The 27,887-nt window shown below is 43.9% G+C and overlaps 1 protein-coding gene across 1 annotated transcript in view; it reads right to left on the reverse strand.

The window, feature by feature from the left end:
* Positions 1-9,734: 9,734 nt before the first annotated feature.
* The window catches only part of LOC126278995 (UNC93-like protein MFSD11), a 125,959-nt gene continuing 107,806 nt past the window's right edge, over positions 9,735-27,887 (reverse strand). The window contains exons 6-8 of the mRNA XM_049979316.1: positions 24,477-24,645; positions 21,392-21,527; positions 9,735-10,669 (exon numbers count right to left, since the gene is read on the reverse strand). Of these exons, the coding sequence (XP_049835273.1) occupies positions 10,418-10,669; positions 21,392-21,527; positions 24,477-24,645 (557 nt within the window). The 3' untranslated portion in view covers positions 9,735-10,417. The remainder of the gene's footprint in view (positions 10,670-21,391; positions 21,528-24,476; positions 24,646-27,887) is intronic.

Consider the following 27,887-nt stretch of genomic DNA (forward strand, 5'->3'; position numbering starts at 1 on the left):
CTACAGATCTGAAAATTCAGTGTACTGATCATAGAATTTTATGCTTTTCTTACCAACACAATCTAGCGTTGCATTTTTTAAGTGATTCGTCGCATAGCACACCATCTATTGTATTTGATCATTCTCAATCTACTATCATCTTCCGTGGCCTTTAAGCCAGTGGAGATACCGCAGGACCTGTCACATGGCATCGAGATAGAATGCGTTACAAATACCGGAGAAATCTCTAGTGGCGGCATGAGGGAGTTGCAAGTATTGGCTTCGCAGCACGTTCCTTAGCCGAATCACTTTATATATTCGGCGATGTTATTACAAGCTTACAACGCCGGCGACGTGCACTCCACACTTTCGGTCTGTTAATGTACACCCCAGCGATCACCATCTGTATTCAATGTTATGGTATTTGTGTGGAAGAGTACTTCATTCAGAAGCCATACCACACCTCGACTTACAAAGCTTGTATAGTTTTTAACATGGATATCGTTAGTGATACTTGTGTGGGCCGGTAGAACCAAGACCACTTGTGACAGTAATAAAGCCGTTGCAATCATGTTTTCTTAGCAGCTGGACGGTTATAAGAGAATTACACGTATCTTCCTACGGCACACTGGTACCACTTGCAAGAAAAATAAATGACGCATGTCCATCCATCGTGGATGGAATGTTTTGTGTCACCAGCATTCAGTTATTGGCAAAGTATTATACTTAGTAGGGGATATATGATAGATTCACTGTGATCGCAGGCTTGTACAATACGTGTGTGTTCTGACATGTGCAAAGAAAAGACTATGTACTGTCGTAAGAAAGGTATGGATTTGAGGATGAAAACTGTGATTGCTGTAAGGCTGATGAAATATTTTTTACGTAGAAAATTATGTCCAGCCATAAGGAGGGTATAGGTATTTTTATTTCCAGAGCCGCTGTCGTCGGGAGGGTTATTTTCGATACTTCGCTCATTGTCGAATGTAGTCAGATTGAGACTGCAATCGTAATACTTAATTGTAAGTAGAGTGATAAAAAATATGTGGCTGGTTTCCTAGGACTGTTCTATCTGTGGTGCGGGAGCGCGCGTTGCGGCGGTTTCCTGTGGCCGGAACGATTGACATTTCCGACTAACGGCGGAGGCGTCAGAACTGAACGGACTGGAGTACAAGAATGCAGCTGACCTAACCTTGTCGCCGTCTAGGTGAATAGCGAACTAATACTCAGAATATGTTGGGGCGCCTTTGTGATCAATTGTGTTCTCTGTCAAAATTTGAGAAGATTCAATATGGGCGCGTGTTTGCTGTGGACAGTTATTCCCTCGCATGTAAATTGGCCAGTTGACTGCTTCTACACATTTCCCGTCTTTATTTGATTGAAAGAACATCGATTGTGGTGTCTGTTGTGTGCACCTAAATGGTAAAGACAGATGGGACAGATGTTTGCTGGTTCTCTAGACACGGAAAACACCATAGTTGACTTTGTAAAGTAGAAGGGTGATTTGGAATCCGTTATATCATTGACATCGAATATTCGTTAAAAAATACAGTGGAACTACCAGTTTCCTCTATTTTTTGGAGTTTTCACCTAAAGATCTCCACAGACGAAATAAGTTTCTAATTACTCAGTGGTATGCAGCTTGTTTTACACTGTTGCAGTGAGTATGGACCCAACTTCAGGGGGCTTGAATTTGTTTGCTCGGTTAGTCTTGCCATCTAGGAACGAACATTCTGCCCTGTCTATTTGTTTAGACCGATCTGTGTAAATCTGCCTTGAGGATGGCCATGCTGCTCGGCTATCTGTTAAAATTTTCTCATTGAGAATACCTCGGGGTAATGGAAAGTGCCTCTTGATATTCAGCTTTATTACTATGTTAGCTTAAGGCGCGCCGAAACAGCTTAAATGAGGGATGCGGCAAAATATCCATAGAACGACGAAGCAGCGTAATAAAATCCTGCTATGGGCGGTAGTTTCTTCTTAATTCAGTACCTACCTACATAGCACTTTGTAATGAAATCTGTAACCTTTGTCAATAAACAATCATTTAATAGGAGAAAACGTTCTAGAGAAATTTGACGGTGATGTGTTTCCTACGTAGTTCTGATTTCATTTACTTCTACGAGCAAAGCGGTAATTTGAGTTGATTTGAATGCTCCAGTAGCTTTATATTGGCACTTCACTAATTTCTGTATCTTGCGTTGCTGAGCCGTAACAGATGCATTCATAGTCCATGTAAGGTCTTATTACAGCGCGATGTGTGTTAATGGAGATTCTTGGGTCTTCTCCCCAACAAATGCTTGTCACATTTTTTATTTACACTCTTAATACGATGTGACCATGTTATCTCGGGTGCAAATGGCTAAGTACTTGACCACTCTTTTGACCGATAACATAAAGGGTCCTAATCTTACGTTTCGTATTTCGTTAAGCCACTGTCTCGTATACATACACAGAGATGATCAATGAAGCGGTTTGTGACACAGCATTCATTAAACACTATCATAGCGTTATCCATCAACTTCTAACACTCAGATGTTGCTTATGCTTATGGTTTTCCAATTCTGTAGTTTGACTTAAGCATATGGTTGATTGTATCTGATCAGTCTGTTTCTGGTACAAAAAATGGACCAGGTCTATTAAAGTTAGTTTCGAAAGGAAGAATAGTAAAGGAAAACCACTTCCATTAATTAAACATACGATTTTAATTATTTTCAAGGCTGGCTGAGGTATATTTATTAAGTATTTAAATTGACAATTTCTCTACATTACGTGCATTACTCCATTTACTTACAGCTTAAAAGCATGAAATTTAACAGTGTTTGAAAATTGACTCAATTTCCATCTGTACCTTTTAGATAAGTAATTGACATAACATTCATCATTAATATTAGTTTTCTATAATAAAATGCAGGTTGTTAAGAAAAAGTACTTCGTATTTTGAAATGTGGTAATATGAGCCAAACTGAGACAAAATGTCCAGTAAACATGGGCTTTTATGGTATGCATTTTAGAGTTACGAGTTTTTTTGTTATTTTGACCCATATTACCACCTCTCAAAATATGGAATACTTTTTTTTCGCCTTGTATACGAAATACGTGTTTACCACATTTACATACAAATTCCTCATACCCTCTGTTTTTAAAGAAGTTGTGGTTACAGAGCCTGTAATATCAGTCCTCTTGTCATAACTTCGTATTTCTCAACATTCTAGTTATAAAATGTATCTCAGTCACCTTCATTTTGCAGGTTCCGTCGCTGGACTGTCTGATCAACTGGAATGGAATGGTTTTTTAATCATGGGTGAAGTGTCGGTGGTACGCATGGCAAGAATGATTGCATACTGTTGTCTTGTAGTTACTCACTGGTCTTCCGGAGTCCTAAGGTAAACAAACCTTGATGCACGTTTGGTAAAGACTGCACATATCGTCATTGTCCTTTTTTCCAGATTAATATCTCGAAAGGAAGTACAAAATTCGTTGAACGTTTCTTTGAATTGAACTTCAACTCCTATTTCTGTTCATATAATTGACAGAGCGCCAATTCTCCTGCCATTTATGGAATTTTCTAAAGCTTTAGCCTTATACTTTATTTACTGAACATTAAAACGACTGTGAATTTAAGCTTATTCCTCTTTGCAGCTTTTATCCCTTTGCTCCAGTCCCCTGGCACGTAAACACATTATTTCGTTTTACTTACTTTTTCGAATGTATGTGTGTCAGCATCGCTAAGCAGTAATGAATGCCCACACTGGAGACAGAGCCAGAGACAGAGCTAATCTGATGTTTTGATTTTGTCCCGCGCACGAGTCTGAAAATAAAACTACATGTTTGAAGTTTCGAGAATTTTCTCTTAAAAAGTTACTGATACAAGATGCTGATGACATCCTCTTCATCAAAGCATTAAAACTGAAATTAAAGTTTCGCTGTTTACTTACAAAACATTTAAATGAAAAATGCGCCAAGAGAACTAATGTGACCTGCTTTCATTATAACTCTGAAAGTAGTTGATTGCACTTATGAGGGGAAGGGGTCTGTTCCCATTTGGTGGATGAAAATTTAAAAGCTGGTTCAACTGAACACTGTAAACGAATATTCTTTTAAAATACAATTTTAATATTTTACAGTATACTTGCAACAAAAGTTGATATCGTCACTTTAACTCCAAAACCTCCAATTATTAATGTTTGGAGAGATGATTATTTTGTCTCCAATACTAAGGTTGTACGAGGTGCGACAATAAAGTAATGAGACTGATTTTCTTCGCAAGACGTGGCAATCCTGCAGGCTTGCGTAGGCACAGTATCTTTGACCTTGGTCTATAAGCTACTTTTAGTCCAAGCGGCACATCGATACAACTGCTCAGTCGTGAGTTGTGCTGTAATAAGTTAACACCTGTTTGTGTCTCTAGTCACGGAAATGGAACCGTATAATATTGGACAAAGGTATGCCATTTCTTTTTGCGTAAAATTGGGTGAAAACGTGACGACAACTTACAGTAAGCTTCAGAAGGCTTTTGGAGAGGTGGTTATGTCAAGAGGTCAAGTTTTTCGTTGGCATAAAATGTTTAGTGAAGGCAGAACGAATATTGAAGATGAATACCGCAGTGGACGACCATCAACCTCACGGACGGATGTCAACTTGGCGAGGGTGCGTGAACTCGTACGATCTGATCGAAGATTATCCGTGAAAATGATTGCAGAAGAACTGAACATCAATCGAGAAACGTGAAAATGATTGCAGAAGAACTGAACATCAGTCGAGAAACGGTTCGTCTAATAATAAGTGAAGATCTTGGTATGAGAAAGATTTGTTCAAAAATGGTCCCCAAAAATCTCACGCCACAACAGCGAGAAACACGGATTAATGTGGCAGCCAATCTATTAGAGCAAACGGAAATCAATCCAGAATTGTTGAGCAGTGTTATCACTGGTGATGAAAATTGGTTTTCTCAGTATGATCCAGAGACAAAACGCCAAAGTTCAGAATAGTGCTCAAAGGGATCATCCATCCCCAAAAAAGCTCGCATGTCAAAGTCATAAGTGAAATGAATGCTTGTGTGCTTGTTTGATTTCAAGGGAATTTTTCATAAAGAGTGAGTGCCTCCTGAACAAACAGTTAACCAATATTACTACAAAGAAATTTTAGAAAGGCTTCGTAAAAAGAGTTCTTCGTATCGGTGCCTACGTTGCTAATAATTGGATTCTGCATCGCGATAATTCACCATCCCATACTGCTCTGTCAGTACAGCAATTTTTAACCTCAAAAAAATTTCAGTACTATCACAGCCACCTTATTCACCAGATATCGCTCCGTGTGCCTCTTTTCAAGAGTCAAACCAGCGGCAAAGGCACACCATTTTCAAACAACACAAGATGTCCAAAAAGCTGTGATGAGGGTCTTGGAGGATATTACAGAAGAGTTCCCGAAATGTTACCATCAATGGCAGAAGCGCTGGAAAAAGTGTGTGCAATCACAAGGGAACTACTTTGAAGGATACAACACTAAACTTTATTAAAACAGTAAGCAACACTTTTTTCACGTCAGTCTCATTACTTTGTCGCACCTCGTATGTCTCAGCAGCTCCTGTAGATGTGTAAATCACACCCAAGTTTAAGGAGAGTGTTGGTTTGAGTTTTGTTCATTTTGTGATGAGGGATCGATAACTCGAGTATCTCTGCAAGTGTATCTCCAAGTTCAGTTGACATTGTTTCCTTAGATGTGACTGCCACACTCACTTAGTAACATCAAGAACTGTTCCATCAATGTCACGGTACAGAGATACGTGACACGTTGCCCTACTCACTGTATTATTGTTGCATCAGTGTATAGAGTAACGGTATGTAAGGAATGAGGATTCAGATGCGCGAACAGACTCTTCGTGGCCAGTATGTATCGACTACGAAAGTCAGGTGACTATGATACGACGTAAGGTTTGACCGTAAGGGCACTGCACATTTTAAATGTTCATTATATACAGATCGTGTTCAAAAGTATCGTGGATTCATATGCATCTTAACAACTTGGTTTCATGAGTGGAGTGAATTTGACTTAAAGCTCTCAAGACATAAACGCGAGGACGTTTCGCTTGTTTGTGGCACGTGTAACAGCTCGTATGTTGCTATTTTTTGTTTTCGCTGGAAGAAAAGAAGGGATAGCTATCACTGTTTTTGGTTTTGAACTGAACGTCATCACTTTGTCGAGTTCCTGTTTTAATAAATTACGTTGTTGGGGTATTGAAAATGGCTTCCTAGTCCTCCAAAGTGAAAAAATGCCGAAAACCTTTGCATTTGGAACTATGACATGCAGCAAATTAGCGATTTATCACACTATAAACTATTTTTATGGACGCATTTCTCCTGTTTTTACTTCCTGTTACAATCTAATTAATGTCTGTTCATTCTTAGGGAAACTAAAATATCAATCGCACATAATCATCGACCACGTCACAGGAACCCTGGCAACTGTAAGATAAGCACAATAATTTGGAAAACTGAATAACACGAAGCAAATGAATCAGTGTCTACATAAAAAAACCTTAAATGCAGATGAACACTGCTCGAAGTGAGTGTAATTTCAACGAACTGACTGGCAGCACCCTCACACACTATTAAAGAGCGTTGTAAATATATGGCCATAAAGGATGCTATGCTTAATCAAGACACAATGCATCTCTTAGTATCCATACATCAATGTAGATTTCAGTATGTATCTAAAGGGCAATCTCAGGAACTACTGTAAGGATTTTGATACGGTTTTCACTAGCAGACTGATTCACGAGGAATTTTTGTGTATTCTTGTATAATTTATTACCGTTGCGTCAGACCAGTCGCAGACGCTTCGTGTTACCTGTGCGAAGCTGGAGGGGGGGGGGGGGGGAGGGAGGGTGTCTCTTGTGATAACTATAAACAGACCTTGGTGGTACTTAGTTATTAAAAGTAACTTTTACTCTTTCAGCAAATTTCGATTTGCAACCGTAGCAGAAACAATGCGGCATCACTGGTGTTCGCAGTAAACTAATGGTTGGAAACACGTTAATACGTGCAATACATCAAAGATTCGGTGCCAGTGCACAATGTATACAACAGCGACATACCTATGACACAGAGTACGCGAAGGAACTTGCCCCCTTCTTGCAGCGGTGTACCGTAGGTCTCTAAAAGAGCGTAGCGTTCCAAAGGATTGGAAAAGGGCACAGGTCATCCCCGTTTTCAAGAAGGGACGTCGAACAGATGTGCAGAACTATAGACCTATATCTCTAACGTCGATCAGTTGTAGAATTTTGGAACAAGTATTATGCTCGAGTATAATGACTTTTCTGGAGACTAGAAATCTACTCTGTAGGAATCAGCACGGGTTTCGAAAAAGACGATCGTGTGAAACCCAGCTCGCACTATTCGTCCACGAGACTCAGAGGGCCATAGACACGGGTTCCCAGGTAGATGCCGTGTTTCTTGACTTCCGCAAGGCGTGTGATACAATTCCCCACACTCGTTTAATGAAAAAGTAAGAGCGTATGGGCTATCAGACCAATTTTATGATTAGATTGAAGAGTTCCTAGATAACAGAACGCAGCGTGTCATTCTCAATGGAGAGAAGTCTTCCGAAGTAAGAGTGATTTCAGGTGTGCCGCAGGGGAGTGTTGTAGGACCGTTGCTATTCACAATATACATAAATGACCTTGTGGATAACATCGGAAGTTCACTGAGGATTTTTGCGGATGATGCTGTATATATCTAGAGGTTGTAACAATGGAAAATTGTACTGAAATGCAGGAGGATCTGCAGCGAATTGACGCATGGTGCAGGGAATGGCAATTGAATCTCAATGTAGACAAGTGTAATGTGCTGCGAATACATAGAAAGATAGATCCCTCATCATTTAGCTACAAAATAGCAGGTCGGCAACTGGAAGCAGTTAATTCCATAAATTGTCTGGGAGTACGCATTAGGAGTGATTTAAAATGGAATGACCATATAAAGTTGATCGTCGGTAACGCAGATGCCAGACTGAGATTCATTGGAAAAATCCTAAGGGAATGCAGTCCGAAAACAAAGGAAGTAGGTTACAGTACGCTTGTTCGCCCACTGTTTGAATACTGCTCAGCAGTGTGGGATCCGTACCAGATAGGGTTGATAGAAGAGATAGAGAAGATCCAACGGAGAGCAGCGCGCTTCGTTACAGGATTATTTAGTAATCGCGAAAGCGTTACGGAGATGATAGATAAACTGCAGTGGAAGACTCTGCAAGAGAGACGCTCAGTAGCTCGGTATGGGCTTTTGTTGAAGTTTCGAGAACATACCTTCACCGAGGAGTCAAGCAGTATATTGCTCCCTCCTACGTATATCTCGCGAAGAGACCATGAGTATAAAATCAGAGATTAGAGCGCAGACAGAGGCATACCGACAATCTTTCTTTCCACGAACAATACTAGACTGGAATAGAAGGGAGGATCGATAGAGGTACTCAAAGTACCCTCCGCCACACACCGTCAGGTGGCTTACGGACTATGGATGTAGATGTAGACACGTAACTGTTTTGGTTTCATACCGGTGACAGGCGCAGTGTGCTCAATAAGGAGATGTTGCTACCCTGTGCATTGGTGATACTTGATAGATGCGGTTCTCACTAAGACGATACAACATGCCGTATCATACGTGTTGTGACTCGCGATATGACGCAGAAGCAACCTGCATTGGTGGGGCACGTGGAGACAGCAGGAGCGGTTGACTGTTTCACACTGGGCCGACAGAGATACAACACCGACACGATTCTCTGTCACTGCCTGGCGCATCACTGAGTGCTCATTGCTCCATGCAGTTGTATCTTACGATACATGGAGAGGGACATTTGAAGCCATCTGAAAGAAATTGTTTTATGTAGATGAAGCAGTGCTCCGTAGTTAGTTTCTGAGTGACACTGTAAGAAGTCCATAACTAAGAAATTTATTGCTAGCGCACTCGAGCAGATGTAATTTCGATGGATTGCTCACGCGCTGCCTGAGATATGTAGGCTGTAATAGAATCGCATGCCAGAGAGCAGTTCGGCTGCAGTAGGAGCAGTGTCGGCAGTAGTCGTGGTTTCTCGCAGTCGGGCGGTTAGGCCCATCGTGCCTGAGCGATGTATTATAAGGTAAAAACAGCCGCGCGCGTATCTAACTTGTTACAATTAAATTTGTACTATTGTTGTATCAAGTCCCATGTAAATGTTTTAAAAATCTTTTAATAATAATCTTTTTTTATAAAATTAACTTTTTTGACAATCGTTTATCTGAATTTAATGAATTTACTGATTTCTGCACTCCATGGTGATCCCGACTATCGTAAAGAAAAATGAGTTGTTTCTTTTTATGCATGACAAATCTAGCGGCCAGCATTGAACTGGGCTGTGGCAGAAAAATTTCTTATAGGAGCATATTTATACGCGTTATCCGACGACTTCATTGCGGTAAGAATTTTCAATTTATTCAGAATCATCTTTCAGGGCCATGACGCAGCTCTGCCGGCGTCGAAATTTACCAGTTTAGATTCACAGTCAGTTAATTATTGAAAGGTTATATATGAGTCACAATTTTTTATTGGGAGGTTAGTCACGTTATTATCGGGAGGTTACGGAATAATAAACTGTTGAGAGGTTACACTAAATGTGAATGTTATATATATATATATATATATATATATATATATATATATATATATATATATATATATATATATATATATATAAGTTTATACATATTTTTTTCTGTTGGGAGGTTACAACACTTCTACGTTGTGCGTAAAAGATTAAAAACCATCGTTGTGTGTTTTGCGCGCGTTCTCCGATATGCAGTTTCTCTCATTGGATTTTGAGGAAACTATACAGTAAAAATAATAAAAAAATGCTTTTATAGTCTAATATCACAGCTTGATAGTGAATTGGTTATCTTTTCGGGTTTGTCCATGGTTATTGTGATACTACGAAATGAACAAAAACGCAACGCATATTTGGAAAACTTCGCAGCAAAAAATGTAGTCACTGCCCGCTTTGTTTGGTGCATTTCAAGTCATACAACACTGCTTACCAAATTTAGCTAACATATCAAAATTATTTTTACTGCTGGAAGAAGTGGCTTCTTTCTAGTCTAGTGCAAAAATGTGATGTATTTGGAAGTCGTCCGCGACAGAGACGTGCCACACGCAAGGTTGTTACCGTCAGCTGTGTCCTACTGCTTGTCGTATCGCTTGTGTGGGAACACGAGTGTCGTGTAGAGAACCGTCGTCTCTTGCCCTGTTTATTGGAGCGTGTCGTACCACATACTGCATTGCCTCAGAGAGGGAATTGTGCTATAATGTCTGAGGCGGTGTAACCGAGATGCCACAGGAGGCCTCAGGATCTGTAGAGGAGCGGCGGAGCCCCTCCACACTGCAGCTGGTCGCGTCGCAGAGCAGGACGTGGGCTATTCGGCGTCGCACAGCACGGCCATGGCCTGCTGCTGCTTGCTGCTGCCTCGCAGGCTGCAGACTGCCGGCTTGTCGTCGCCGTCGGCGCTGCTGTCGCCGTCGCCGCCTGCTCCGTGGCGCCGCCGCAGGGACGCCTCCGCCCGGCTGAAGGCAGCGGTGGAGACGGCGCAGCCCACCACCAGGATCCCCAGCTGCGCGTGCAGCCCCAGCCACCGGCTGTACACGAAGCTCGCCGCCGCGCCCACCGACTGACACGCACAGGCCAAACACGCCGCCTATAAGCTCTCTCGAGTCCAGCACCAACAATAGCAAAAGATCATTCAGTTCACACATTGAGTTGTGATTGCTCATCGGCCGCTGTGCAACCTACACTGCTAATCCATTTCACGAAAAATTACCATTTCATGACACCCATGTGGGTGTGCCAACTGTACAAATTGTTAGTTCGCCTAAACAAGTCATTCCAAAGGATTTAAATATGCTTAATCTCATGTTAGTAAATTGTCGAAGTGTCTGTAGCAAGAACCCCGAGTTAATCTCCGAAATAAACAGTACCAATGCCAATATTGTATTAGGTACCGAAAGCTGGTTGAAACCAGACATAAAAAGCAGTGAAAATTTGAACTCGACGATGTTTAGGAAGGATAGGACTGATGCTATGGGAGGTGGTGTGTTCATTGCAGTTAAAAGCTGTTTAAAAGCAGTTGAGATCGATACTGCGTCGGACTGTGAAATAGTCTGGATAAAGCTGTCAATCAGACATGGTTCAGATGGCTCTTAGCACTATGGGACTTAACATCTGAGGTCATCAGTTCCCTAGACTTAGAACTACTTAAACCTAACTAACCTAAGGACATCACACACATCCACGCCCGAGGCAGGATTCGAACCTGCGACCGTAGCGGCAGCGCGGTTCCGGACTGAAGCGCCTAGAACCGCTCGGCAACAGAGGCTTGCTCAATCAAACAAGGATTTACCATTGTATTAGGATGTCTTTATAGACCACCAGCACCCGCAACAAACGTCGCGGATCGATTCAGGGAAAGTCTTGAGCACATAGGAATTAAATATCCAAATTATCCATTAATTATACGTGGAGACTTTAATCTAGCATCGATTGACTGGGAAAATTACACGTTCATCATAGGGGGCAGAAGCAAAGATTCGTGTGAAGTTATTCTAGGAGCGCCCTCAACATACAACCTTGAGCAATTGGTTAGAAAACCAACTCGAGATGGGAACGTATTACATATCTTGGCGACAAACAGACCTGATCTTTTTGAGGAAGTTAATCTAGAAGAAGGTATTAGCGACCATTATGTCTTGGTTTCTGTCAGTGGAAGTTGCAAAACAATAAAAAAAGGCGTGGAGTTTTCTTGTTTGGGAAAGCAAATAAAAGTGTCATTAATGAATATCTTCATAGTCAGCTCCAATCATTCACCGCAGGACTCAAAGATATTGAACACCATTGGTCGGAATTTAAAGGTATTGTCCACCATGTCCTAGTGAAGTATGTGCCTAGCAAAGGTATAGGGGAGGGAAACGATCCACCTTGGTACAACAAACATATTAGAAGTTGCTGAGAAAGCAGAGAATTTTGCACAGTCGTTTTAAACGTAGTCACAGTCCCGCTGACAAACAGAAATTTTGCGAAATAAAAGCAACTGTCAGAAGGACAATGAGAGATTCTTTTAACGAATTTGAAAGCCATATTTTATCTGCAGATTCTAAAAATAGCCCCAATAAATTTTGGTCGTAAGTAAAATCTATGAACGCTACAAATAATTCAATACCTTCTCTTGCTGACAGTACGGGTAATGGGTAATGTAACTGATGATCATAAACAGAAGGCCGAAATTCTATACCTAGCTTTCAAAAACTCGTTTACGATAGAGAACTGCAACACCATTCCCCCTTTCAATTATCGAACAAACGAAAGGATGGTTGACATAGTGTTTAGTGTATCTGGGACTGCAAAACAGTTAAGATCCTTAGACGCCAGAAAGGCATATGGTCCAGACGGTATCCCCGTAAGATTTTCTGTTGATTATACTACAAATATAGCACCATTCTTATCCGTCATCTATCAGAGATCATTGGAACGGCGAAAAGTTCCACAGGACTGGAGGAAGGCCCAGGACATAGCAATCTATAAAAAGGGTAGAAAATCGGATGTACATAATTACCGGCCAATTTCACTGACATCGATTTGTTGTAGAATCATGGAACATATTTTGTGTTAAGACATAATGACATTTCTAGACTTTAAGAAGCTCATCTGCAGAAACCAGCAGGGTTTTAGGGAACACCGGTCATGCGAGACACAGCTGGCCATCTTTGTGTATGACATACAACAGGCTCTAGATACCGGCTCCCAGGTTGATGCCATATTTCTCGACTTTCGAAAGGCGTTCGACTCAGTTCCGCACTGTCGCTTGCTACAAAAAGTGCGCGCTTACGGCATATCCAATGACATATGCGGTTGGGTAGAAAGTTTTCTTACAGACAGGGAACATTATATCGTCCTGAACGGGGTAACTTCAAGAGAAACAAGAGTAACTTCAGGTGTGCCCCAGGGCAGCATAATAGGTCCTCTGCTTTTTACGATTTACATAAACGATCTGGTTGGTGGTACTGACAGCGGCATTAGACTGTTTGCCGATGATGCTGTAGTCGACAGGAAAGCAGTATAACACGAAAGTTGTGAACAAGTCAGTGAGGATTTGCAGAAAATAAATGAGTGGTGTAATGGCTAGCAGTTATCTCCCAATATTAGTAAGTGTAACCTACTGCGTATTACAAGGCGAAAATCCCCATTAATGTATGAGTACAAAATAAATAATCAGTCTTTGGAAGCGGTAACATCAGTCAAGTATCTGGGTGTGACTATTCGAAATGATCTCAAATGGAATGATACGATTACACAAGTAACGGGTAAGTCGAACTCTAGGTAGCGGTTTATAGGTAGAATCCTGAAGCTATGCAGTCCTTCAACAGAGGAAATAGCTTACAATACGTTAGTTCGTCCAGTGTTATTGTTCGTCTGTATGGGACCCTTACCAGTTGGGTCTGATTCAAGAGATTGAGAAGGTCCAAAAGGAGAGCGGCAAGATTCGTGACTGGTTCATTTGGCCATAGCGAGAGCGTTACAAGTCTCATAGAAAGTTTGAAGTGGGACACACTTGCAGATAGACGACGCGCTGAACAGAAGGGGCTGCCCACTAAATTCCGAGATCCAATTCACCGAGGATGTAGAGCATATATTATTACCACCAACTTTCAAATCGCGCAATGATTATCATTCAAAGATAAAGGAAGTAAGAGCTCGTACTGAGGCGTTCAGACAGTCGTTTTTCCTTCGCGCGATCCGCGAGTGGAACAGAGGGGGGAAATATGACTGGCACGAATTGTGCCCTCCGCCACACACCGCTTGGTGGCTAGCGGAGTATATATGTAGATATGTAGATTTAGATCAGATTCTTCGGAATAACGTGTTCCACTATTGCAACGGTCCCCAATCTGGGGGCAATTACCCCCTGAGGGGCGAATGAAATCTTCTCAAGGGTAAAAACTAACCAATTCGATTCTGTTTCAGCAACAAAACTAAATTATTTTCGAAACGTCGTTACTATAAACACAGTTTTGTATGACTATAATAGTGACTATGTAGGTTGTCAATAGTCACTTCTTCACAATTAGTATCTTTAATGTGGTGTAAGTTATAGGTTCCTCACATTGTCCACCCATTACACACATATGTTGTACTTTGTCCCATACATCGCTGATGATAAACGTGACACATATTCATAAGAAATGCTAAATATCGCAAGAAAATGTCTTCTCAAAGTTGTAGGTAGTCCAGAAATTGCTTCATTACTCTCATCGAAACAGATAAATGAATTAATTGACACAATGACACAGCAGTAACTACACTCATGCTCATAAATTAAGGATAATGCTGATACATGGTGAAACTACACTTTGGTGGGCGGTTTGTGGGTTTAAATCACCTCGGGGTATGACCATGCGGTGAATTTGACCTGCGGTCGTCGCACGGTGGCGCTGGTAGCAGTCCACATACGCAGAGGTGTGTTGGTGAATGTCAGAGTACGGTGCAGCGAGTAAGTGTGCAGACGTTTTCAGAGGTGCTAATGGTGACTGTGTGTTGAAAATAGCTCAAAGAACACACACTGATGACGTTATGAGGGGTAGAATACTAGGGCGACTGGAGGCTATTCAAACACAGCAGGTCGTAGCACAGGCCCTCCATGTGCCACAAAGTGTGATCTCAAGATTATGGCAACGATTCCAGCAGACAGGAAACGTGTCCAGACGCTACAGTACGGGACGTCCAGAGTGAACAGACATGGTTTATTCGCCCGGAGACCTGCAAGGTGCATTCCACTGACCCGTGGTCACAGAAGAGCCCGTAAAGCCTGGTTGCAATAACACAGCCGGCCGGTGTAGCCGAGCGGTCCTAGGCGCTTCAGTCTGGAACCGCGCGACCACTACGGTCGCAGGTTCGAATCCTGCCTCGGGCATGGATGTGTGTGATGTCCTTAGGTTAGTTAGGTTTGAGTAGTTCTAAGTTCTAGGGGACTGATGACCTTAGATGTTAAGTCCCATAGTGCTCAGAGCCATTTGAACCATTTTTTTTTTTTTTTGCATTAACACAGTACATGGTCATTAGAACAGTGGTCCCAGGTTATGTTCACGGACGAATCCAGACATAGTCTGAACAGTGATTCTCGCCGGGTTTTCATCTGGCGTGAACTAGGAACCAGATACCAATCCATTTATGTCCTTGAAAGGGACCTGTATGGAGGTCATGGTTTGATGGTGTGGGGTGGGATTATGATTGGTGCACGCACACCTCTGCATGTCTTTGATAGAAGAACTGTAACAGGTCAGGTGTAACGGGACGTCATTATGCGCCAGTATGTCCAGCTTTTCAGGGGTACAGTGGGTCCCACCTTCCTTCTGATGGATGATAACGCACGGCCCCACCGAGTTGCCATCATGGAGGAGTACCTTGAAACAGAAGATACCATGCGAACAGAGTGGCATGCCTGTTCTCCAAACCTAAACCCCATCGAGCACGTCTGGGATGCTCTCGGTCGACTTATAGCTGCACGTCTTCAAACCCTTAGGACACTTCAGGAGCTCCGACAGGCACTGGTGCAAAAATGGAAGGCTATACCCCAGCAGCTGCTCGACCACCTGATCCAGAGTATGCCAACCCGTTGTGCGGCCTGTGTACGTGTGCATGGTGATCATATCCCATACTGATGTCGGGGTACATGCGCAGGAAACCGTAGCGTTTTGTAGCACATGTGTTTCGGGACGGTTTTCTCAATTTTTCACCAATACCGTGGACTTACAGATCTGTGTCGGGTGTGTTCCCTATGTTCCTGTGCTATTAGCGCCATTTTTCTGTAGTGCCACGTTGTGTGGCACCACATTCTGCAATTATCCTTAATTTATGAGCAGGAATGTACATAACAGCTACTATAGCGCCGTACACAATACTATTATTTTTATTACTACTATTATTAGAGTGATTACATACAAAGCATTAACAGCCTGAATTCTTCCAATTTCTGCCAGTTCAGAAGTAATAAGCGCAAAAATTGATTTACGAATAGTAAGTATAGTGCACACATCCGAACTTGTTTGATTTTAAATGGGGATGCAGTGTGCAGGTCAAGTAAATGCTTCAACGGAGAGAAATAATGCAGGGGAAGTATGTTTTGTAACAAATGTCTACCCTCGCTGTGGATGGTAAGCTTTTTTTCTGAGGAGGAGTTGTGGGCAGCACTTGCGATACACCACGAATTCCCAACACTTACCCTCTCACGCACACGCACACAAACAAAAATATGGTTCATCTTTCATAATTTTAAAGGTAAAAGTGTTCCAACAAAAGTCTTTCTTGCTACAGTTTAGTTACGCGCTAAAGTTGGTGATAATGTGCGGAAAAGGTTGGAAGAGGGGGGGGGGCAACAGAAGGCTGGAGGGGGGGGGGGGGGAGTGGTTCTAGCTAATGTCTCATAGGAGTCAGGGCTAATGGTCTAAGAAAGATTGGGAACCCCTGCACTATGAGGCCGACGATACACGTTCGTGAGAGGTAAAAAGGAATTTAAGAAGTTAGCATGTGTGGGACATCTGACTAAGTGCGTCCTTTGTGGCGTATGTGCAGATCCGCCGAAAGAGGAGTTAACTCCAAACGGAGGGAAGGTGCGGCAGCAATTGTCTCCAACTGCTGTGGAGGTCTGCTTATGCTTTAAAGTCGCGGCTAGGCGGTGATTTGGAGCTCGGACAGAAAAGTAGGCCTCGCGACAATTGCCACGTCCAGAAGCAGAAGAAGAGTCTGTAATCTATTCACTGTTCTGAAATCACGTGTTTGAATAAGATCTTCTGTTAGGAGCCAACTACATGGGAGTAATAACATAGTGACCTGTGTACCCGCATCCATATCTGCTTTAAGAAAGAAGCAGAGTATCCGCTAAAGTCGTATACTCTGAAGCGTGCACGAATATGGTATAGGCATGCGTATTCAAATACAGATATAGGTAAACAGGCAGAATACGACGCTGCGGTCGGCAACGCATATGTAAGACAACAAGCGCCTGGCTCAGTTGTTAGATCGGTAACTGGTGCTACAATGGCAAGTTATCAACATTTAAGTGGGTTTAGTTACGCCCTAAAGTTGGTGATAATGTGCGGAAAATGATGGGGGGGGGGGGGGGAGGTACTAGCTAATGTCTGATAGCACTAGAGGGTAATGGTCTAAGAAAGGTTGGGAACCGCTGCACTGTGAGACAATGGTGTTATAGTCGGCGCACGAGCGATGGGGCACAGCATCTCCGAGACGGCGATGAAGTGGGGATTTTCCCTTACGACAATTTCACAAGTGTACCGTGAATACCAGGAATCAGGTAAAGCATAAAAGGTCCGACATCGCTGCGGCCCAAGAAAAGATCCTGCAAGAACGGAACCAACGACGACTGAAGAGAGTAGTTTGTTGTGATAGAGGTGTAACCCTTCCGCAAATTGCTGCAGATTTCAGTGCTGAGCCATCAACAAGTGTCAGCGTGCGAGCAATTCAACGAAACATCATCGATATGGACTTACGGAGCCGAAGGTCCTTGCGTACCCTTGATGACTGCACAACACAAAGCTTTACGCCTCGCCTGGGCCCGTCGTACCGACATTGGACTATTGATGATTGGTATCTCGTTGTCTGGTCGGCTGAGTCTTGTTTCAAATTGTATCGAGCGGATGGCCGTGTACAGTTACGGAGACAATCTCACGAAATCATGAACTCTGCATGTCAGCAGGGGACTGTTCAAGCTGGTGGAGGCTATGTAATGGTGTGGGGCGTGTGCAGTTGGAGTGATATGGGACCCCTGAAACATCTAGATACGACTCTGACAGGTGACGCGTACGTAAGCATCCTGTCTGATCAGCATCACTTTGCAGGAAAACGGAATTTACTTTTGGAGAAGTGCGAAGCACTCGAGTTCGGTACTTTGGTCTGGAAGTACTTCTGGTCGAAGCTTTGGCATGTGTGTTTGGTACTTGGGACCAGTCCTGAGACTGACTTCCCTTGCAAGTAGTTTGGAGTGGGGAACCTATGGTAAAGTTCTTACCGTACCGACAGTGTCACTTCATACTTCTGGGACTACTCGTTTGCCGAGGACACACTTATTCGTTTTTGGTTTACCAGTCTTGACGTTTGATGTTCTTGTGCACTCTGTCGTATAAGTCAGCCAAATTGGTCCTTGGTACGACCAGAGAACGGGTGTGTCACACACTGAAATCTATCGTGATTTCAGGGCTCTGGTAGAGAGCAAATTGGGATCCGTCTGATTGATCGCTAGACCGTGAGATTTTGCATTTCTTTCGTGGCCTCGTCTCACCTCTGACACACATCTCGCCAGCTGCATGTTACATCGCGGCACGAAGCAAACGGGGTAACGTACTGCCGCTGCGGCATTGTCAGGGCGTACAGATCTCAATCGCCACTTGCTCTCAGCTGCACCTATTTAGAGAAACTACAGTAGATTTGACCAATCAAAGTCCGCCCAGTGACAGATCAATTCAGATTGCGTTACCCACATTTTTAGGGCCAGAGTACTTGACTCACTCCACTAGTTAAACTGTCTTTACCACCCAGGGTCCTTATCCCGTGTAGTCTAAAATCACCTGTTAGTTGTTTGCGGTAATCAATCAAAAACTTGTTTAGCATAATTTGTGTCTGTTTTAAAAAAAATGTTGTTAGAACACTAAAATTATGCCAACATTCTCAATCATTTATACAGTCCTCACCGGGTTACCTTTCAGTACGTAGAAAAGATAAAATAGCTGACAGTCGTAAAATACGATCAAGAGTATTTTGATAGAAATATCAACGCCACATAATTTGTACACTTACGTACATGGGTGAGTGCTAGCGATGGCCTTGGAGGTCCTATAATTATAACAACATGATCTATAGCCAGTACAATATGCTAATTCTGAGGTTCATAAGTGACCGGCATTACAGATTACATTACTTAAAATGAAATATTCATGATCATTAGTTAAAATAGTTTCACATGACTAAATTGTATTTCTTACACTAAAACATGAAGTACAATACAGTACGTAATAACAAAATCCCTACTTAAAATCGGAGTAAAACAAGTAAAAGTTGCGAAACTTCCTGGCAGATTAAAACTGTGTGCCAGACTCGAACTCAGGACCTTTGCCTTTCGCGGACAAGTCCTCTACCAAAGTTTGATATCAGCGCACAGTCCGCAGCAGAGTGAAAATCTCAATCTGGAAACATCCCCCAGGCTGTGGCTAAGCCATGTCTCAGCAATATCCTTTCTTCCATGAGTACTAGTTCTGCAAGGTTCGCAGAAGAAAAAACTAATTAAGTGCCAGACAAGATCGTGGACTTGTTTATAGATTTCATTCTGGTAGTGTCACTATGGGAGATTAATTTGGCATGTACTGCCCTCTTCTTAAGGCTAATTTCACATTGCTGGATGTCCTCGTGTGTGAAAGCATTCAGGTTCACACAAAGACGTGGTATTAACTAAAATCGGCATTTTCGCAATAATTAGTAAGTATTTACTAGAACGAGATATCGACTGGCAATATCAAGCAAATGTTCCTTTATACCTCTGTATCACCATTTTGTATTTACTATCTATCGCATCACAAGTACACTGATGAGCCAACACATTATGACTGTCTGCTTATTTGTCCGTCTCTGGAACGAAATACATCACTGATTCTGCGTATCAGGGATCTGACAGTTTGTTGGTAGATTTGCGGAGGTATGTGGCATTAGATGATGACATACGCGTGAATAATGGGCCGTTGATTACGCCATGATGGCGCCCGACTGCGACCCAGGTGGGTCCCATAGGATTTACACCAGGCGAATTTGGTCGCCGAGACATCAACGTGAGTTCACTATAATTCTCCTCAAGCCAATGTAGCACGGTTTTGTCTCCGAGACACGGACAATTATACAGGTGGAAGAGGACATAGCCGTCGGGGAAGACATCAAGCGTGAAAGGGTGCAGTTGGTTCACAACTGTCAGCTATCTTAGATTACTGCCACGGGTGCCATGCAAGCGCAGGAGAATGTCTCCCATATCATAATACTGCTGCCACCAGCCTGCGTCCGTAGCGCGCCGGACGTTTCGAGCCGCTGTTCACTTCGGTGACGCCGTTTGCAGAGACGATTATCGACATGATGTAACAAATATGAGATTCACCCAAATAGCCGACACCTTCACATTCATCGACGATCGACAGACGGTTTCGTGTCAACAAGAATCGCAATTGACGAAGTCGTTAGGTTGACATGTGAATATGGAGGTAGAGTCTACTGCGGAGCTCCATGCTCAACAATGTAGGATGAGCGGCGTGCTCCGATACGCTTGTGCGTACACAGCATTGTGCTCTTTCTGCAGAGATGCACAGATCACCATCTATCCTACTTTACAGTGCAGGCAAGCCTCCGAACCCCACGTTCTGTGAAGAGTTGTGGACGTCCAACCATTCAGCGCTAACTGGTGGTTTCATTGTCCTTCTACCTCTTCCCTTAGATGCTCACGACAGTAGCACGTGAACATTCGACTAACTTCACCGTTTCCGAGATGCTGGTTCACTGGCTCTGTGTAGTAATAATTTGAAATTACAATGAAATGAATACCCTCGGCTGCATACATGTGTTGATATAAGTCAATGGGAACAGTTGAAAATGTGTGCCTCGACCGGGAATCGAACCCGGGATCTCCTGCTTACATGCAGACGCTCTATCCATCTGAGCCACCGAGGGCACAGAAGATAGTGCGACTGCAGGGACTTATCTCAGGCACGCCTCCCGTGAGACCCACGTTCGCAACTTTTTCTCCCGCACTATATTCATACTGCCCCTGCACATCGTACTCATTACCCGCGGCTTTAATGCCGATTCCCATAAGAGTTCGGGCACTGTTTGCGCATATATGTAATAATCTGCCCTTTGTCGAAGTCGCTTATCTTAATGGACTTCCCCATTTGCAGCCCACATCCTCGCTAGGGTGATCCGGCGTCTGTGTCTGCTCCGCTTATATACGCTTCACTTGCCCGCATTGCCACCAGGCAGCATCGAACGTCGCAGAGAGCAGTGGTCATAATCTTTTGGCGTATCAGAGTAAAATCGATCTGGAAATTTGGACGCTCTTTGAATTACTGAACTTCCTGCACCAAATTGTAGCCCCAAGTAAGTAATTTCCTTCAGTCTAATTTTAAAATTGTATTGAGATCACTTGATGGTTGTGCTATAACACCTTGTATAACAGCAACTGATATGACACGTTCCTCATAGCATTTTGTATAGTATGATGTATGCACAGATTAACTACTTTAAAGACGGAGAGATGCGGCGTGTGTTGTGCGTTCAGTGGTACACAATTTGCGCTCACCTGGACGAACTTGAAAATGGCGAACGCGGAGGCGCCATCGCGCGGCCACACGCCACCCAGCAGAGCGTACAGCTGCGTCACCAGCACGCTGTCCCCCAGACCCAGCAGCGACGCGCATGTCATCGCCACGTAGGCGCTGCAACAAACACCACACCGTCAGCGTCACCTGGCGTCGCATTGCCTACTCCAATTACTGGCGTTTTGTGGTGAAGTCGGGAAATTCATAACAGTAAAAGCGAGACGGCTAAAAAACATAATCTACAGCCTTTATATAGTCAATAATGAAAGCAAGATGGAGGAGGTAGGGAGGTCAGCAGGTTGACACCTCTGAGCGCCAGTATTCAAGGAAGTATGACACACAGAATAGATTCCCGAACATATTCTCAGTTCGAATATAATGAATTTCCTTGAGACAGAGAAGTTGCTGTCCATGTATCAGCACGGCTTTAGAAAGCATCGCTCCTGCGAAGCGAAACTCGCCCATTTTTCAGATGATATCTTGCGAACCATGGATGAAGGGTATCAGACGGATGCCATATTCCTTGGCTTCCGGAAAGCGTTTGACTCGGTGCCCCACTGCAGACTCCGAACTAAGGTACGAGCATATGGGATTGGTTCACAAGTATGTGAGTGGTGCGGAAACTTCTTAAGTAATAGAACCCAGTACGTTGTACTCGATGGTGAGTGTTCATCGGAGGTGAGGGTATCATCTGGAGTGCCCCAGGGAAGTGTGGTAGCTCCGCTGTTGTTTTCTGTCTACATAAATGATCTTTTGGATAGGGTGGATAGCAATGTGCAGCTGTTTGCTGGATGCTGTGGTGTACGGGGAGATATCGTCGTTGAGTGACTGTAGGAGGATACAAGATGACTTGCACAGGATTTCTGATTGTTGTAAAGAATGGCAGCTAACTCTAAATATAGATAAATGTAAATTAATGCAGATGATTAGGAAAAAGAATCCTGTAATGTTTGAATACTCCATTAGTAGTGTAGCGCTTGATACAGTCAGGTCGATTAAATATTTGGGCGTAACATTGCAGAGCGATATGAAGTGGGACAAGCATGTAATGGCAGTTGTGGAGAAGACGGATAGTCGTCTTCAGTTCATTGGTAGAATTTTGGGGAGATGTGGTTCACCTGTAAAGGAGACCGCTTATAAAACACTAATACGACCTATTCTTGAGCACTGCTCGAGCGTATGGGATCCCTATCAGGTTGTATTGAGGGAGGACATAGAAGCAATTCAGAGGCGGGCTGCTAGATTTGTTACTGGTAGGTTTGATCATCACGGGAGTGTTACGGAAATGCTTCAGGAACTCGGGTGGGAGACTCTGGAGGAAAGGAGGCGTTCTTTTCGTGAATCGCTACTGAAGAAATTAGAGAACCAGCATTTGAGGCTGACTGCAGTGCTGTTTTACTGCCGCCAACTTATATTTCGCGGAAAGAGCACAAAGATAAGATAAGAGATAATAGGGTTCGTACAGAGGCATATAGGCAGCAATTTTTCCCTCGTTCTGTTTGGGAGTGGAACAGGGAGAGAAGATGCTAGTTGTGGTACGAGGCACCCTCCGCCACGCACCGTATGGTGGATTGCAGAGTATGTATGTAGATGTAGATGTAGAAATATGGCTTGGCAGAAAGAAAGCGAACCGAATCTAAAAGAGATTAAAACACAGGAGAACAGGGATGAAAGAGTAGGCTGGTCAAGGAGATAGGGTCGGGGATCCCCCAGAGCTAGCATACAACAGGAGACTTGAGCTGTATAGGAACGATAGGGAAGGCACACCCATTGCCAAGGTTCCAATCGCCACAAGGGAGGATCGGCATATCGTGCACCAAGTACATTGTAATCCATTCACATCTGCGACTGCCATCAGAGAACAAATATTGGACACCATGCAACATTCTGTGTCATCCTATATCGTTGGTCGGAGGCTAGCGGCAGCGGGACTTGCGAATTACTGTTCCATGCCACGTTGCCAACAACACCGCAACACAGACGGCTGTGTTTGGAGTGGTGCAGTGACTGAGAAGCATAGACTGGTCAAGAACGTCGTCGCTTTGTGTCCAGTGATGAATCGCAATTCTATAGTACTACAGCTGACCATTGTATGGCGCTGACTTTGGGACAGGTCCCATTAAAAAATGATTCAAATGACTCTGAGCACAATGCGTCTTAACATCTGACGTCATCAGTGCCCTAGACTTAGAACTACTTAAACCTAACTAACCTAAGGACATCACACACACCCATGCCCGTGGCAGGATTCGAACCTGCGACTGTAGCGGTCGCGCGGTTCCGAACTGAAGCGCCTTGAACCGCTCGGCCACCGCGGCCGGCCAGGTCCCATTCCTCCAATGTTTTGGACGAGCACAGCAGTGTTACGTCTGGCATCAAGGTGTGGGGAACCAGCGGGTATGACTTCAGGTCAAGGCTGGTAGCGGTTGAGAGAACTCTGACAGCACAGCGGCAGACCATACCCAACCTGTCTCCCCATGTGTTACCTTTCAAGCGACAGTATTCTGATGCCATGTTTCAAAAGGACAATTTTCGCCCCAATATGGCACGTGTCTCAATGGAATGTGTGCTTGATGTTGAAGTACATGCATGGCCTGCAACATCCCCAGATCTCTCTTCGATAGAAGTTGTGCAGGACCAACTTCGGTGTGGTCTCCACCACTGTACTCGTATCGAGGATATAAAGGGTCAGTTACAAGAGTTATGGGCCAGTTGGCCTCAGGAGAGGATACTATTGGTTTTGACTTCCTTCTAAACCGAATCATTGCATGCATTCAGGTCAGAGGGGACGTATCATCATACTGGTAAATGGCCACATACTGCCAAGCTCTTCTTAAATTTGACTATTTCGTAATCGCTGAAATAACATCACATACCATCTCATTGCGTGAAGTTTCATTTTGCTTCCTCGTCTTCTTGGTGGTTCACTGTTTTGGTCAGACAGTGTAAGCCCTCTGTTGACAATATCGGTCACATTGTTTTAGTTACCAACCAGGACTGGTAAGCATTTTCGGGCACAGTGTTTAGTTGAATAAGCGAATATGGGGACAAAAGCGCGTGTCTCACTTGCTGTTGATGAAAGCCGAGTCGTCGGTGTCCTTGAAGGGCGCCGCGTCGGGCAGGTTGAGGAAGGCGAGGCAGAAGGCGGCCACGTGGAGCAGGCAGCTCACCACCACGCCCGGGAACAGCCCGTGACGCGTCGCTCGTTTACCCAGCACGCCCAGCGCCACGCCCCCTGCAACACATAGGAACTTCACTACAACAGCGTTCTCAAACTTTTTTTTGTTACAGCATCCTTTTGAAATATCAAATATTTTACGGAGCCTTCAATTAATCAAAACCTCGACATGTGGAATAATCGGGTCTACTGCCGGATGTATGTGTCGCTCTGGCACAATATTTCGGCCACGTAACTCGTTGCCTTCTTCAGGTGCTACCTGAGACTGCCATATTGGCGGATCTTGTCCAGTATTTATGCCCAGAGGGCGCTGGGTGCTCTCTTTGTCGTCCGCGCCCGCCTTGTGGTGCTTGTAATGTGTTGTCTCTTCCTCGGTGCTCCCTCGGACGTCCGCGCCCGACTTGGGCGCCATCTGTGGCAGCTCTCTGAGGCCTGTCCTGTATCGGTCGTTCCGTTCCATTAGTGGACAAGCCTCAGGTAGCACCTGAAGAAGGGAACGAGTTAAGTGGCTGAAATATTGTGCCAGAGCGACACATACATCCGGCAGTAGACCCGATTATTCCACATGTCAAGATCTCGCCGGGAATGCCTGAAGAGTTAATCGAAACCTCATTTGACGTTCTTTCTTTACTTCATTTAATGAAAAGCAGACAAAAATAGGTACATTATACGCTACTGACTTCCAAAAAATTTGTAAAACATACAGTAATACGATTCACTGAGGTAACAAAAATCATGGGACAGCGATATGAACATATACAAACGGCGGTAGAGTCGTGTACACAAGGCAGAAAAGGGCAGGCCACAGGCGAAGCTGTCATTTGTACTCAGGTGATTCATCTCAAACTGTGTCCTACTTGCTAAGGCCGCAAGACGGCAATTAACAGACTCAGAACAAGGGTTGGTAGTTGCAGCTACTTGCATGCGTCATTCCATTTTTAAAATGGTTAGGGAATTCAATGTTCGCCGGCCGCTGTGGTCGAGCGGTTCTAGGCGCTTCAGTCCGAAACCACCCGGCTGCTACGGTCGCAGGTTCTAACCCTGCCTCGGGCATGGATGTGTGTGATGTCCTTAGGTTGGTTAGGTTTAAGTGGTGGTGGTGGTGGTGGTGGTGGTGGTTAGTGTTTAACGTCCCGTCGAGAACGAGGTCATTAGATACGGAGCGCAAGCTCGTGTTAGGGAAGGATTGGGAAGGAAATCGGCCGTGCCATTTCAAAGGAACCATCCCGGCATTTGCCTGAAACTATTTAGGGAAATCACGGAAAACCTAAATCAGGATGGCCGGAGACGGGATTGAACCTTCGACCTCCCGAATGCGAGTCCAGTGTGCTAACCACTGCTCCACCTCGCTCGGTTATGTTTAAGTACATCTACGTTCTAGGGGACTGATGACCTCAGATGTTACGTCCCATAGTGCTTGGAGCCATTTGAATTCAATGTTCCGTGATCCACAGCGTCAAGAGTGTGCCAATAATACCAAATTTTAGGTATCATATTTCAACACGAACAGCGCAGTGGCCGTTGGCTTTCACTTAACGACAGAGAGAAGAGGCGTTTGCATCGATTTGTCACGGCTAACTGATAAGCAACACCGCGTGAAATAAACGTAGAAATTAACGTAGAAATCAACGTCGTACGCGCGACGGACATATCCTTTAGGACAGTGAGGCGAAGTTTGGAGTTAATGGGCTATGGCATAAGACGAATAATGAGAGAGCTTTGCTAACAGTACGGCATCGCCAGTAGCGCATCTCCGGGGCTCGTGACTACATCGGCTGAACCCTAAACCACTGGAAAACCGTGGGCTGGTCAGATGAGTCCAATTTATGTTTGTAATAGCCGATGGTAGGTTCGAGTGTGGTACAGACCCCACTTAGCCGTGGACCCAAGTTGTCAACAAGGCACGGTGCAAGCTGGTGGCTTCATAATGGTGTGAGCTGTGTTTGAATGGAATGTACAGCGTCCTCTGGTCCAGCTGGACCGATCCTTGACTGGAAATGGCTGTGTTCGGCAACTTATGGACCACTTGCAACCTTCCACGGATGAAATTTTTATGGATGACAACGCGCCATGTCACCAGATCACCGTTGTTAACGATCGGTTTGAAGAAGATTCTGGACAGTTTGAGCGAATGATCTGGCCACCCTGATCGCACGACATAAATCCCGTCGAACATTTATGGGACGTAATCGAGAGGTCAATACGTGCAGAACATCATGCGGTGGCAACAGTTTAGCATTTATGGACGGCTTTAGAGACAGTATGGCTCAGTATTTCTTCCAACGACTGGTTGAGTCCATGCCACGCCGAATTGCTGCACGACTCTGGGTAAAAGGAGGCCCGTCACAATATTACGAGATATGACTTTTTTCTCCTCAGTGTACACAAAATAACTCTGTATTGATTCCACTGTAAATTCGTAAAATCGTTTCCATTTAATGGGAGATGTGGAGTTGTTTTCTATTTTTGGTCAATTGTTTAATGTCACCCTTGACAGAAGAGAGCTGAAAATATGTATCAGGTTCAGCATCCAGTCGAATGCGGTATTTTGTCTTTGTAGCTTCAAATGCTGAGAATCCTATCCCACACAAGAATGTTGTTGGGAACCAGAGAAGAAAAGTCAGAGACTTTGTGACTAGTTGTGGGTATTCATCACGAACCCTGCGCCAAAAATTATGAGGTGACATTGGACATCATGGAAACACTGGGCCATTTCTTCAAGTATTTCATTCGGTAATTCTGCCGTCTCACCTACAAAAAAACGCAGTGTTAAAAAGCTTTCCAAGTCTCTCTTGCCAAGATGAACAATCCGAAAATCTTTTTATGAGGCGGTTATTTTGTTATTAGTAATGAAATTTGTATGTCTTCCTTGTAAAGATAAATTTAATTCAGTATTTCTTAGAAATATACGTGCCAAAAGAGCTATTCCTAATAACCAAGTCACATCGATCAAACGTTCTTTTAATTTAAAATATACACTCCTGGAAATTGAAATAAGAACACCGTGAATTCATTGTCCCAGGAAGAGGAAACTTTATTGACACATTCCTGGGGTCAGATACATCACATGATCACACTGACAGAACCACAGGCACATAGACACAGGCAACAGAGCATGCACAATGTAGGCACTAGTACAGTGTATATCCACCTTTCGCAGCAATGCAGGCTGCTATTCTCCCATGGAGACGATCGTAGAGATGCTGGATGTAGTCCTGTGGAACGGCTTGCCATGCCATTTCCACCTGGCGCCTCAGTTGGACCAGCGTTCGTGCTGGACGTGCAGACCGCGTGAGACG

The sequence above is a fragment of the Schistocerca gregaria genome, chromosome 6 (assembly GCF_023897955.1).
Source record: "Schistocerca gregaria isolate iqSchGreg1 chromosome 6, iqSchGreg1.2, whole genome shotgun sequence".
Lineage (NCBI taxonomy): Eukaryota > Metazoa > Arthropoda > Insecta > Orthoptera > Acrididae > Schistocerca > Schistocerca gregaria.